The sequence below is a fragment of the Papaver somniferum genome, chromosome 2, assembly GCF_003573695.1.
Source record: "Papaver somniferum cultivar HN1 chromosome 2, ASM357369v1, whole genome shotgun sequence".
Taxonomy (NCBI): Eukaryota; Viridiplantae; Streptophyta; class Magnoliopsida; order Ranunculales; family Papaveraceae; genus Papaver; species Papaver somniferum.
The window spans coordinates 48,278,944-48,292,488 of record NC_039359.1 but is presented as its reverse complement, the minus strand read 5'-3'; the positions used below and the strand labels follow the sequence as shown (position 1 = coordinate 48,292,488).

Sequence of the window (13,545 nt, the reverse complement as noted above, 5' to 3'; positions counted from 1 at the left end):
AAACGAGATTCAGCCAAGATCAGTCGTCGATGAGATTCCTAGAAGAGAATAAGTTCTTGTTAACAACAAATGTGCGAGGAATCATAGTTAATAATTTAAAATATGAAGAGCATTTACCAAGACATCCAGATCAATGTGAACATTTGAATCCAATTGGGAACAGATCTCTTCCCTTGAAGCTTTTTCAGAAGGAAATTCACACAGCAACTTGCTCAGAGTAGAACAAATTTGGAGTTTAAAGGAGTCATTGGTATGCAAATGAGCAATATTAAGAATCTCAGATAAAGCTTGAGAAGCAAGATTCACATTCTCCAAAATTTTCTTATCAGGTGAAAGGGGTTTTAGCAAAAAAGAGGAATGTGGAGAAAGAGAAGAGGCATAAATGGAAGAAGAGGGAATTGAAGGAACATCAAAGTTCGCAGCAACATCCATATTATCTTTCGTAGGGACCACTTTGTCTATAGTAATGTTCACATTTTTCAATCAAATGAGGAGTACTCATAAAGGTTGAAACAATCAATTCAGTATACGTAAACGTCGCAGAGGCAGGAGAGGGAAAGTCACTTATATTAAGATCATTACCAATATTGTCTTTAGGAGGAGAAGAATGAACATTCACAGAAATAGATGTTAATGAAGAAGAGACAGGAAGAACTGTAATAACCTGAGTTGAAGGAGTGGTTTCTGAACCAAATTTGGGAATAGAAAGACTGGAAGTAAGAGCCGCAGGCTTGCGAAGTTTCTTCAATTTAGGTTCTTTTCCACTGTCCATCTCACGATCAGAACCCTGCGAATAACAACACAGATAAGAAATAGAGGCAACAATATTGTTCAATAAAAACAAGATATTTCTTACTCCTTTGTTATGCGAAGGCTTCCTTTTGTGACATTCTTTATCTTGTGGATTTTAAGAAGATCTAGGGTTATTGACAGTTATCTTCATATCACCAGCAGGAAGATTTGTTCTATAAGCAGTATGGGAATTATGTTAACAATGAAATAAAGGATAATCAAGAGAAAAGAAGGTAGTTTCGGTGGATTATACTTACTTTGGATTGGGATTCATGAGGATGAAGATCGAACAGCAGCAGTAGCAGCAAATGACAATGATTAATTGAACAAGTAACAGAGGCAGTAGCAGAGAAGAAAGTTGAGAAACGAGAAGACGCAAAATGTAGGAATAGAATGTCGCACATATATAATATGCGAGTAAAGAATAATTAGTTGAGTGCGAAGGTTGTCGCACACAATCAGATGTGATGACGAATTGAATGATGTCAGACTAATCATGAATAAAGTGTGAAGAACTGTGTGAAGTTTATAAGGTCTGCGAAAATAACCATTGTACGTGTGCGATAAATATCGCACAAGGATTCCGAAAATAAAGGATCTCCTAGCTTTCATCCATTATGTAATATCCTATATAAAGAGTAGTTGGTCTATAGAGAGGGGGGGTTGTTTAGAGGGACTTTGGTCAAGAAATTAGGAGAGAAAAATATTGTAAAGTGAGAAAGAGTAAACCTAAATTTCCCATTACCTTGTAATTGTTCTTGTGATTTTAATAAATAAAAAAATGATTTACTTTGAGGCTGGTTAATTACTAGTAGATTCTTATATTTGTGTGGTTGTGAGATTTCTTGCGACTACAATTAGATCACCAAATTAATAATAAATGAAAACGAAGGAATGTGTGAAACACACATGATACAAGGACTGTTTAGTGGTGTCCCCCTGGAAATACCATGAGCAGTGGTCTCAACCCAAAAATAAGACTGAGAAGCCCACGAGAACTTGCACCTCAGGCCCAGTTCATTACGGAAGACCAAACAAGCAGAAGTTCATAAATAGGGACATAATAGTGAAAAGTCATCTTGATATTATGATTCCGTTCATCGATTGGTACAAGGAAAATGCAATTCTTATACTTTACGATAATAATATTTAAGGATGGGGAGTATGACTATAAGTCCAAGTTATTACGACTTGTCAAACCAGAAACAAGTATTGATTACTATATTTATCATTCGTATACAATTAATTCTGTGGAAGATCACTTAGCAAATGACTTCTCAGCAGCTTTTATTGGTATTGGTACACTGGTACTACATGTACGACTTCATAGCAGTAGCTTCATAAGAAATTATCAGACCTTATCAATGGCAGCATCGAAAGATGGACCAGGAATAGTTTCTTACTGGCACTTAAAATCAAAGCAACATACATCTCCAATCATCTTCTGTGAAGCTGGGTCGATGAGCTTCCTTACCAAAGGGTTCCTCATATATGTGCAAATGCATGCCCTGTTTTTCTCTATTGCTTGGCAGCAGATTTTAATTCCCGCGAGAGTTGGACTGAGAGCTAATTCTATGCACGGATTAAAATCAAGAGGGTTGGCACAAAAAGTACCGACGGGTGTAGGAGATGGCTTAGGTGCTTCTAAAGTATCCATCATGGAGGCAGCATGGACTTTGTTCAACACCAAAACAAGAGACAACAACGTTGCTAAAAAATAACAAGTTGAGCTAGTCTTCATCTTCGACTTATGCTGTTTTATCAGATATCGAGTTTTGGATTTAGGATACTAGAAACTGAAGAGGATATGAAAGTTGGGGTAATGAAGAAGTATGAGATCTTTGTCATATTTATACTAGCAGGGTGATTGATTTCAAGAGAAAGCCATAATAGAAAACCCTTGTACAGAAACGTACAGTACTAGTGCATGGCGATAGATTTCTATTTCGTGTGGTGCACTACTCTCAGTTTGATGAAATACACTGATGTAATGAATAAAACAAATTCCTAATAATACGTCCATGTAATTAGAACAGAAACTATTCAGATCTTAGACGAAATTAAACGTCGACAACATGACTTGTGCCGAACAAGGTGCGTTGGAGCTAGAAATATGTAAGCTGGGTTCATTTTAAGTTGTATCACGAATCGTGAAGCAATGTTTTGCTGTTGAATGCGTAATGACAAACGCACAATTCAATGCTTTGCTGTTGAATGCGTAATGGCAAACATACAATTCTTGATTACCCGGTTCTCGTCAGGATGTGTCTCCAAACTGCTTTTGGTATAATCTGAAACGATTTATTTAAGTTTAGCAAAGAAAAAGAAAAACAACAAAGTTAGGCTTCAAGAGTGGGCAAATGTTCACGTTTCATGTAAAACACTGACGTAATGAAAATGGGGACCGAACTCAAACTATTTAATCAAAACATGTCAAGTAAAGTCGGCAACGAAGGCGGCTCTCATCATCATCCATATTATTAGAGTGCAAATTAAGAACCATAATTTAATTTGGGGCGTACAAGAAAATTTCGGGGTATACACAAAACTAGGTCATGAAATAGCAATTCAGTATAGCATTTACCCACCAATTATTCATAATGGCAAGACTAGCCGTATCAATTATATTTTTATTTTTATTGGATAAAGAATATTGTTACAAGAAATTGTTGAGTTCCAATAATGTAATACCTTGATTGAATAGGGTGTTGTGTCAGCCTAGTTGAATATAAAATTTAATTAAAAAACTGAAAGAGTTATTTTAATAAATAATTTTTTTTATTTACAAAACCAAAGTTTGAATGATAGCTTGTTCGCCAAATCTTGGGTGTTTTTTATATATGAAGAATACTCAGAGGCTTGGTTGATAGTTTGTCATCAGAACTTAGGTTTTGTGAAAACATACTCAGGTTCAGCTGACAAGTTATCAGCCGAACTTAACACTAACTTCGGTAGATTCGAGCAAAAAACAAAACCTCCAAACTTAGTATTATTCTTCATAGAGTGAGAATCGGCTAATGTTTTCGTGTTTTAATTGTCCCCGAACTGTATATCAGCACTTTCAGAATGAAAGAAAGGCGAAGTTCGATTGATAATTTGTTTCAACTGTCAGCCGAATTTTTCTTTGTAACCGTACAAAACCTTGATTTTTTTCGAATTAAATCATAGTTCATCAATAAATCAAAAGAAGATAGGACTTTGGTTTGTGGAAAATACTTTGTGTTGTACATTTTCTTGCAATGAGAGAAGAAAGAAGGAAAAAATATTTTCTTAAAAAAGTTTAAAACTTCTAAGAAAATAAAAATAAAAACTGAAAATTTTGATTTTTTTTAAAATTAATTAATTAATTAATCAAGGGTATTAAAGTAACTTAATCACCCATTAGACACCTCTTATCACCCCACAGTAGTTAGGGTCATCACTATGTATGCTTCAAAAATTATGCGCACGCCCCAATTTAGGGTTCTCGATTGAGTATCAGTTTTATGACCTCGCCAGCTAAGTCTGGTCCCATTGCAAGCCGAGTTGTCACTCAGAGGAAAACTACTAACTTCACTCTAAGTTTTGTACTATTTTCACAACTGTGTTTTTTCCTGACTCATCTGAGTTGTCTGAACCTGACTCATCTGGGATATTACCTGACTCATCTGGATCTAATTCAATATGTTTGTGGTTTTAATCACATCTGACTCATCTGACTCAAAAATATGTGAGTCACTGACTTGGTCCCATGAGTCAGGAACATTTTATTCCCTGACTCAAACGTGTCCGAATCAGGAGTAGGTCTGACTCAGATCGTGAATCAAATCTGACTCAAAATGAAAAACAAACGGTTAGACATCGACTCGATCCTACTCAAGCACCGAGTCATATCGGACGTCGAGTCAGCAAAAAATAAACACACTATTAAAATACCTTCGACAGAGATTAAAATTATTTTTTTTACATGAGCATAGGATTTTGGATTTCATTAACATAAATTCATCATCTCCAACAATGAGGTTCTATAAAGAGTGAAAACCTAACTGTTGTTTTGGAGTAACATCAACATCATTTTATAAGATCTTAACCTTTTAATTTTATTTTATTTTATTTTTCTAAATAAAGTTTTTTTTTGAATAATTACAAATAAAATTAAAAGATTTGTAATATAAAAAATTTATTTATATATTACATTAATTGAAAAGGGTGTTGTGCTAGCATAGTTGAATATAAAAAAATTATTTAAAAACACTAAAAAGATTATTTTAAGAAATAATTTTTTCTTGTCATCCGAACTTGGGTTTTGTGAAAACATACCTAGGTTCAGCCGAACTTAACTCTAAGTTCGGAAGATACGAGCAAAAAACAGAACCTCCAGAGTTAGTATTATTCTTCATAGAGTGAAGATCGGCTAATGTTTTTGTTTTTTAATTTTCCACCGAACTGTACTCAGCACTTTCAGAATGAATGAAATGCGAAGTTCGGCTGATAATTTGTTTCAATTGTCAGCTGAACTTCGCTCTGTAACCGTCGTAAAACCTTGATCTTTCTCGATTTGAATCATAGTTCATCAATCAATCACAAGAAGATAGGACGTGGAAAATACTTTATGTAGCACATTTCCTTGCAACGAGAGAAGAAAGAAGGAAATTTTTGTTCTTAAAAAAGTCTGAAACTTCTAATAAAATAAAAATAAAAAATTAAAAAATAACTTTTCAAATTAATTAATTAATTAAGGGTATTGAAGGAACTTAATCATCCATTAGACACCTCTTATCACGCTACACTAGCTAGGGTCATCAGTATGTATGCTTCGAAAGTTATATGCACGACCCAATTTAGGGTTCTAGATTGAATATCAGTTTTATCATATTTTTTTTATGCAGGAATGCATGGGCCCCCATCGTCCGTTAGGTGTGACCTCACCCGCTAAGTCTTGCCCCATTGCCAGTCGAGTTGTCACCCAGAAGAAAACTACTAGCTTCACTCTAAGTTGTGTATTAGATTCACACCTTGTTTGTTTTTTCTTGACTCGTCTGGGATATACCTAAGTCATCTAGATCTGATTCAATATTTTTGTGGTTTTAGTCACATCTGACTCAAAAATATGTGAGCCAAAGACTTGGTCTCATGAGTCAGGAACATTTTATTCCCTGACTCAAACGGGTCCGAGTCAGGAGTTAGGTCTAACTCAGATCGTGGATCAGGTCTGACTCAAAATGGAACAAACGGTACGACAAGAATTCGAGCCTAATCAAGGCCGAGTCATAATTCAGATGTCGAGTCAGAAAAAACCTAGGCGCTGTTAAAATAACTTCAACATAGATTAAAATTATTGTTTTTTTATGAGTATAGGATTTTGGACTTCATTTAACATAAATTCATCATCTCCGACAATGAGATTCTACGAAGAATGAAAATCTCAGCGGCACTTTTGGAGTAACCTCTCTGTCGTTTTATAAAATCTTAACCTTGTAATTTTATTTTGAATAATTGTTACAAATAAAATTAAAAGGTAGATTTTATCACATGAGTCCACGCATGTTTCAGGCGAGTCAGATGCTGAGCCAGATTCACATACCAAGTCAGATCCAAACACAAAAAATCGATGTTCACAAATTATTTAATGACCAAATTACCCTCTGATCAAATGCTGGGGCTAATAAGACCGATGAAACTCATCCGTTGGGTCACCAGTACCCCCGGTCCCTATCTCTTCAAAAAAAAACAAAAAAAATCTTCTCAGTCTATACCCAGTCCTTCATCAGAGAAAGAATATGGGAGTACATTTCGAAATCAGAGTTGATACCCTTCTTGAGAATCGACAACTCAGAACAGAAAGAAGATTTTTGCTTCTTCTTACATGATTTGATTCTATTTCTTCCACTTTGTTTCCACTAAGAAAATGGCAATTTCAGATAATAAGGGCATAGAGGTAAGCAGCAATTTCTCTACCGTCTTTTACAATCTTCAAAATATTCAAATTTAGTGTTTCTATTGCCTAAATGTACAATTTAGATCATGGTTTTTTTCTTAAACTCACCTAATCCATGTTTCTTTACCCATTGAAGGAACTTAAGAATGCTGCATTTCAGTTGTTCGTTGTTTGGTCTGTGTCATCTGCTCCTATCTACTCCTAATTGAGCTGCTGGGCAAGTCTCTGTTTGTCTAATCTTTACTACTTTTAATTAAGCATTTGTGATTAGAAATATAGATAATAATCCAACTTCATTTAGATAATCCAGAGATACACACAACTGATTAGAATTATAGACACTAATCTTTAGGGTTCATAAGAAAGATGTTATGGTGAAGGAATGTGCATTTCGCTTATTTGATTATAATTATTATAACTCTTATACCAGACGGTTTCAAATAGGCATTTCAAAAATTTCATTTGCTCTAACTTCTCTGTGCCGTCTACAAACCCACGCAATTTGTCCTGTATCCCGATATCTTACTCTCCAGAGACCAAATCTGTCAGCAATTTCTTTTCCTGTTGAGCATCTATTTTCCTTCAAGAAATCCAGAAGCCACTGCTGAGCTGTTCTCAGATCCTGCTGAATGTCCCTTGATTTGTTTCTGCTTCTATATCTACTTCCAATTGCAGCAGCCCCCACGGCTCCTGCAGCTAACCCTCCTGCCGCTCCATTTATGACTGAAGAATCGACTAGATGGACCACTGCTCTACTCAGATCAGGAATCATTTGTCCCATCCCAGCTGTGACGTGAACGCCTATCTTTAGAGCGAATGTTAACAATGTCATGAACTTCTTCATGTAAGGAACAAAACTCTTAACTGCAATGTTATCCAATTGTATCAACTCACAACCAATTTGATCTTCAACAACATGCATTTCTCGGCGGAACTCACATAACATGTGTAGTCTGAGTGCCACCATACCTGAAACTATGTTAGTCACCAATCTCTTTGTATAGTTATCAGTTCTGACGAAGTAAAACATGTTGGGTACTTTTCTTTCTTCAACGTTCACATTGTAGTTAACCAAATAGTTAACGTTGCGGTTAAGCTCAATGAACATCCTGTGTTCATAATATCTCAGCCCCTGGATCTCTTGCTTCAGGTCACGTATTTCTCGTTCAATGATTTTTAGCCATTGTAGAACTATCTCCACTCCCTTTGCAATTCCACTAAATGATGGTTCAACTACACCTTCAGGTTCGCCTTGGGTGACCAGAGTATTAGCCATGTCGGGGTTGTCTTCAAGTGGAACTGCCAATTCCACTGCAAGATGGTGGAGATCATTATACCGTCGGTGAAGCACTTCTCGAAAATCATCATCTGATAAGAGATCTCTAGCATAATCAAACCCAGACTGTAAAATTAGTCTTCCACCATCAGACACTGAACTCCAAGTATGTTGATAATCATACATGCTTTCTGCCGGAACGGAGAGTATTGCTTCCTTCAGTTTTTGCAAATGCACAAACTGGGATTTCCTGTATCTTGGAGGTATCAGATTTTTCACGCACTCTGGACGAAGAATGTTTTCAGTTAAGGTAACACCATGGCAGAGACTTTGGATTGTTGGAATTATGAGCTGCCGCAAGAGTCTCAGAGTTTCAGTCAGGTTTTTTGTAGAACATGCAAGGACATCAATATGGTAACTCAATTGCCCCCCAAGTTCCACTCTGACATATATTCCGTTGATAGATAGCGAGATGAGGTATTTCTCTAGGCTGTAAGTTGCTCCAAGCTGATTTTGCGACTTGAAAATCTTGTTATGCAGATGTACCTGGAATCAGTGAAAATTTCTTATTTCCCTGATTACATGCATAGATTTGAACTTCAATATAGAAAATAAGCAATGAAAAAATATTTTAAGAGAAAGAAACTGTCAGTACCTGTAACCTGGGAAAGAAGCCTGGTGTGAGAAGCGTGTGGTTCGAATCAGCACACTCAAGATGCAGACCGGTGTAAGTGCAATCTGGCATTGATATTTGCCATCTTTGTGTTCTTCCTCGTCCTTCTTGAAGAAGTGAAGGTATTAGGAGCAGTGAATTTTTATCTTCTTGATCTTGTTCATAACACAATTCTAATTTTAGCATCATTCTCACTAGGTCACCAGCCTCCAAATTATCGAAAACTTTTGAGTTCATTCCTGGAATGTGACTTTGTAAACTTCCTTTAAGAATTTTCTCCAGTTCTTTCTTTCTCATGAACCCACTCTTTTCTAAAGCTGTCTGGTTTCTACAGTCTAATTTTACCAATTGACTAAGTACTTCCCCACAGAACCACTCACAATCTAAGATAAGGAATCCTAGTTCTTCAAAAAATATTACTTCTCCTATATGATGAAGAGAATGTGCCATGGCTCGTCGCCTTATCTCTACCTTCTCGACATTATCATGCCTCGACCGGATTCTTAATGCGGATACCTTCACTTGGCACAGCTCACAAAACTCCTTCCATCTCATGGCTGGCTTAGAATTCTCTGACCTCCAATTAGATAGAATTTGTATTAGATCGTTGCATAGTTCATAAACTCGAGGCACTCGCTGGATTATCGTCTTGCTGGTCTTTCGAAGATGATGAGTGAGTTTGCCTACTGAGCTGGATGATCTTGCATCAACTGTAAAAACAGTTGGATAGAACTCAATAAATCCTTGGAATCTCTCTCTAAGTTTCTGAATGGAATGAATGGTAGTCTGCAGACTCTCTGACGGCTGCATGATTTTATCGAAGTGCGTAAGTATTATGGTGACATTTGGCAGCAAAGATTGTGGACCTGCTCTTCTTGAGTTTGAGATTACAAACCTAAGCCAATACAGTAGGTCGTCTTCTATCTCTGCTGAGCTTTTAAGTTCTCTATTTTGAGGCTTCCTGTAGAAACTGCATACAATCAGAAAGAATGATGCACTTCCATGTCCGGGAAACATGAGATCATGGAGCGCATAATACTCGTGCTGACCTGGAAGATCCCAGATTGAGATCTTAACATCGTCATCTTTTATAGTTTTGATCCTGATTCCTTCAGTTCTCACAGCTTGTTCGATCGGGCTTACTAGAGTTTTTACATGGTCCAAGTAGGGAACTTTTGAAGATGTAAAGTTCTGTGATATAGAGTTGCATATTGTTCTTTTACCTGCAAATTCAGTTTTATGCATTTTGAGTTCATACCAATAAGATCAATAGTATTAGTTTTGCTGAGTGCTGAGTCTAGAAATGATACCTGCATATCCCTTTCCGCACAAGAATACCCTGCAACTCTTGGGTGCTGTTAATGGCATGTCTTTTAGCACATCGATTTCTGGTTCCATCATTCCGTTCTGCCCGAGCTTCTGATAAATCGCCTCAGTCTTTCCAGAACTCTGCAAAGGTGTTCTGGTTAAATCAATGTCTTCGATCCAGGGATTAACTTGTAACGTCTCCATTATCGTCTGAAAAACAAGCTCTCCATCAACCCCTTTGCAACCCTGTAAGGATAAGTATTTCAGAGTTGCATTACTCTCCAAGCTTTTAAAGATACTGACAATATCTTCTTGTTTTAAGCTCTCATCGCTGTAGATTCCTAACCGGACTAGACTCTGATTTGTTATCAGCATCTGCTGAATGGCTGCAACTCCCTCCCTCCCGATCTTTGTTTTACTTCCTCCAAATGTTACTGACTTTAGAGTTGTGTTTGCTTGGTTTTGTAGGGCTGAAAACCTGGTGAGTGGACAAAGCAAATGCTCCACAGCTACCCCGCCAAACCGGCTTCCATCAACACTTAAGCTTTCTAAAACCTGATTCCTGAACAGTCCTGCTGCAATATACACTATTGCCTTGTCTTTTAAGAAGGTATTTGATAAGTTCACATCCTTGAGAGTCCGATTCTGTTCTAAAACCTGTCGGAATTCCTTGGCCCAGCGTGACTTCAATCGAATTCCGGACATGTCTATTGATTTTACTGTTGAATTCCACCCCAACGCGCAGGCAACCCTGCAAGAACCCGGAAGATCAAGCCTGTAAATTCTTAGTGTGCCGTCTCCAGGTACAAATTCGACCACCTTCGAGTTTTTTTCACTGTTCTCTGCACTCCATATATGAACTTCCATAGATCTATTTCTTGCTAAAACTGCTGAGATCAACGGGGTAGCTGTCATGGAGGTTGAGTCAAGAATTATCAAAAGTTTCAATTTCGTATTCACCTCGATCATTTTCGCGAGCTCTTCTGCGCCTTTCACTCCAATCGAATCATCCCAAATCTGCAACTCTTCCAAACTGACATTATTCTTTAAAGCAGAAGCGATCAGCCCAACCCCAGCATGCCCAACACCAGACTCAGAGAATATGATTTCTTTGATTCCTCGATTTCTTTTTAACATTTCGGATATTTCCTATAAACCTTCTACACTGAATCTGTTTCTCCGAAACGCCACTTGTTTGATATTCAAGTTTCTCTGTATCACTGCACAAAGACTTCTCAGTTGCTGCATTTCCCATTCTACTCTCTGGAATTCCAAAATTGTCAGGGATTTTTGGATGTTCTTGTCTTCTCCAATTACATTTAAAAGATGAGAGAAATACTGAACATCGTCTTTGTCTGTCGAGATATTTATGCACATGGTGTTCTCTGTTTCATTATAGCAGCATGAAATGGCTTGAGAAATATGGAATGATATGCTGTGCAGTGTCCCACTTTCAGAAGTGATTACTTGCAGAGCCCATTTGAGATCTTTAAGCTTGTGATTTTCTGCCATTGTTAGAGCAATACAGTACTATATTCACTGCATCGGAGAAACTCAATGGATTTTAGCTCAAGATGGAAACGAGAACATCTTTGTAGCATTTCAGTCACAATTTACGTGTTTAACCATCTTTGCAATTAGTACTACTAGAGAAATCTTCTTACTTTGATTCTGTTGCACTGATGATTCCTTTGTGATTGGAAATTGATAGTGATAATGAAGTAAGAAAAGAATATTTCATAAGGAAAAAAAAAAAATTGTTTTCTCCAGAATTTCTTATACTAGGCTGGCAACTTTTTTTCAATCTTCTTTTAGACGCTAATACTTTTTCTTTCTTTTTCCAAAAGGCATCAGAAACCTTTTCTTTTTGACACAGGATACCTTTGAAGCTGCCCAGTCTTGGCATTTTGGTTCTGTAAGAACAAAGAACAGCACTGATGATCTCATTCTAGGGTTCTTTTTTCTTGTTGTCACATTACTACGCAGCTGTGCTAGCGCAGGCAACTTACCTGGGCACCCTAATTACAATGAAAAACACGCCACATGATCATTATTGTGTTTTCTGTTACTTTTTTTTTTATTAGTGGGTCTGCATTTTCTTTTGTTCCAAGGTCATGATTTGGTGTCTTTGATTTGACCGACAACGTAAAAAGAAGGATGTTACTTTTACTTTGTGGTGTTGGCAACTATTTACAGTTCTACTCTTTCTTTCTTGTGCTCACATTAGAAGGGATAAGGAGGAACTGTAAAAACTTTCAGCAAAGTAGAAAAAAGTGACTGACAGAAAATTATTAAAACTTAGAGAATCCAAGAAAGTAAAATGTAGTTGTGGGAGACAGATTAGCCTACCATTAAGGATTCTTAATTCCTTTTCAAATTAAAAAAGAAAAAAAAAAAACTCTCAAGAATGCTCAATCAACGAAAGAGCATACTTGAATTTTCATGGAGCTACATCGTTGTTGTTCTAAAATTTCAATTGAAGATTGAAATTCATTCAAGAGTGCACTCCTAAGAAGCACAAGTGCGTACGAACTAGAGAATACTTGACAAAGACGGACCAGGATTGAAGGTAAAAACTGGCAAAAAAAAAAAGAAAGGGAAAAAAAGATTTATATCTTGGTGACTATGTCTGTTGAATAACATAAACCAAAGCCTGGGAAAAACAACAAGCGCATCTGGTGTAGCGGTACTGACCAGGGTTCGATTCCCTGGATGCGCACTTTGTTTTCTTCTTTTATGTTTTTGCTAGAATTTTCATGGAAGTACTGATGGCATTGGCTGTAGCACAAATGGCATAAACTCATCAACTTGGAAAGAAGGATTGCAAAGCTCCTCCCAGCTTCTGTTGCAGATGTTATATGCCCAAATGTACTTCTGATAACCAATTACAACGACATTCTTATCGAACGGGTCGAAACACCAAACCTGGACTAATCCAAGTGAATTAGCCCTCTGTCCTTCATACAACAATTGAGGTTCTTCTAGTCTTGCTAAATCTTCATGAAGTTTGGTATCCATTTCTTCTATGAAATCGCGCAGATCGATATCTTTATGCAACAAGTGCCAGTCCTCCTCCTCGCGCACCCAAACACTCATAGTCTTTATCTTTCTCTTAATCCTGACATAACAAATCAAGCCTTCCGACTCCCCGAGACATAGACTACGGTAATAATCAGTCAGACTGAAAAAAAAGTTCGTCGTAATCAGCTAACGCCTTGTCAGGCAAGTTGAGGAACTTACATTCTGAGCCACAACTTCCATTGTTGCTGTTATTCAGATCGTATACGAAGACTCTGCCATGGGACTCAATCCAGTACAAACTTCCGTTGCCAATTACTGTTCTACTGTACGTTAATGGATGTCTCCAGGTGACGGATTGAGGGCATGAAACTTCATAGACCATCCACTCACCGATTCAGAAGAAAATATTTCGACGCTGAATTTGTTCTTATTTGCTCCAAAGTCAGGGATACGCACAACCTTGTAACAAGTAGTGGAAATGAGCGAGGACGAAGAAATCGGCTCACAGATGAAACCATGAATAGTCCATGCACTGTCTGACGGAGGCGGAGGAGGCGA

General features: G+C 37.2%; 1 protein-coding gene across 1 annotated transcript; it reads right to left on the bottom strand.

The window, feature by feature from the left end:
* Positions 1-6,952: 6,952 nt before the first annotated feature.
* Positions 6,953-11,790, bottom strand: LOC113347575 (protein TORNADO 1-like). Its single transcript, XM_026591253.1, has 3 exons — positions 9,969-11,790; positions 8,641-9,881; positions 6,953-8,531 (listed from the first exon to the last, which is right to left on the bottom strand). Exons 1-3 carry the CDS (start codon positions 11,101-11,103, stop codon positions 7,146-7,148), a joined length of 3,762 nt encoding a protein of 1,253 aa, XP_026447038.1. The 5' UTR covers positions 11,104-11,790; the 3' UTR covers positions 6,953-7,145.
* Between the last annotated feature and the right edge of the window lie 1,755 nt (positions 11,791-13,545).

Bases quoted from the DNA above. Each gene is read 5' to 3' on its own strand.
- LOC113347575 (XM_026591253.1), bottom strand. From the start codon at position 11,103: ATGTTAAAAAGAAATCGAGGAATCAAAGAAATCATATTCTCTGAGTCT. The intron at 9,882-9,968 runs GTATCATTTCTA...CTGAATTTGCAG, and splicing joins GTGCGGAAAGGGATATGCAG to GTAAAAGAACAATATGCAAC. The intron at 8,532-8,640 runs GTACTGACAGTT...CACTGATTCCAG, and splicing joins GCTTCTTTCCCAGGTTACAG to GTACATCTGCATAACAAGAT.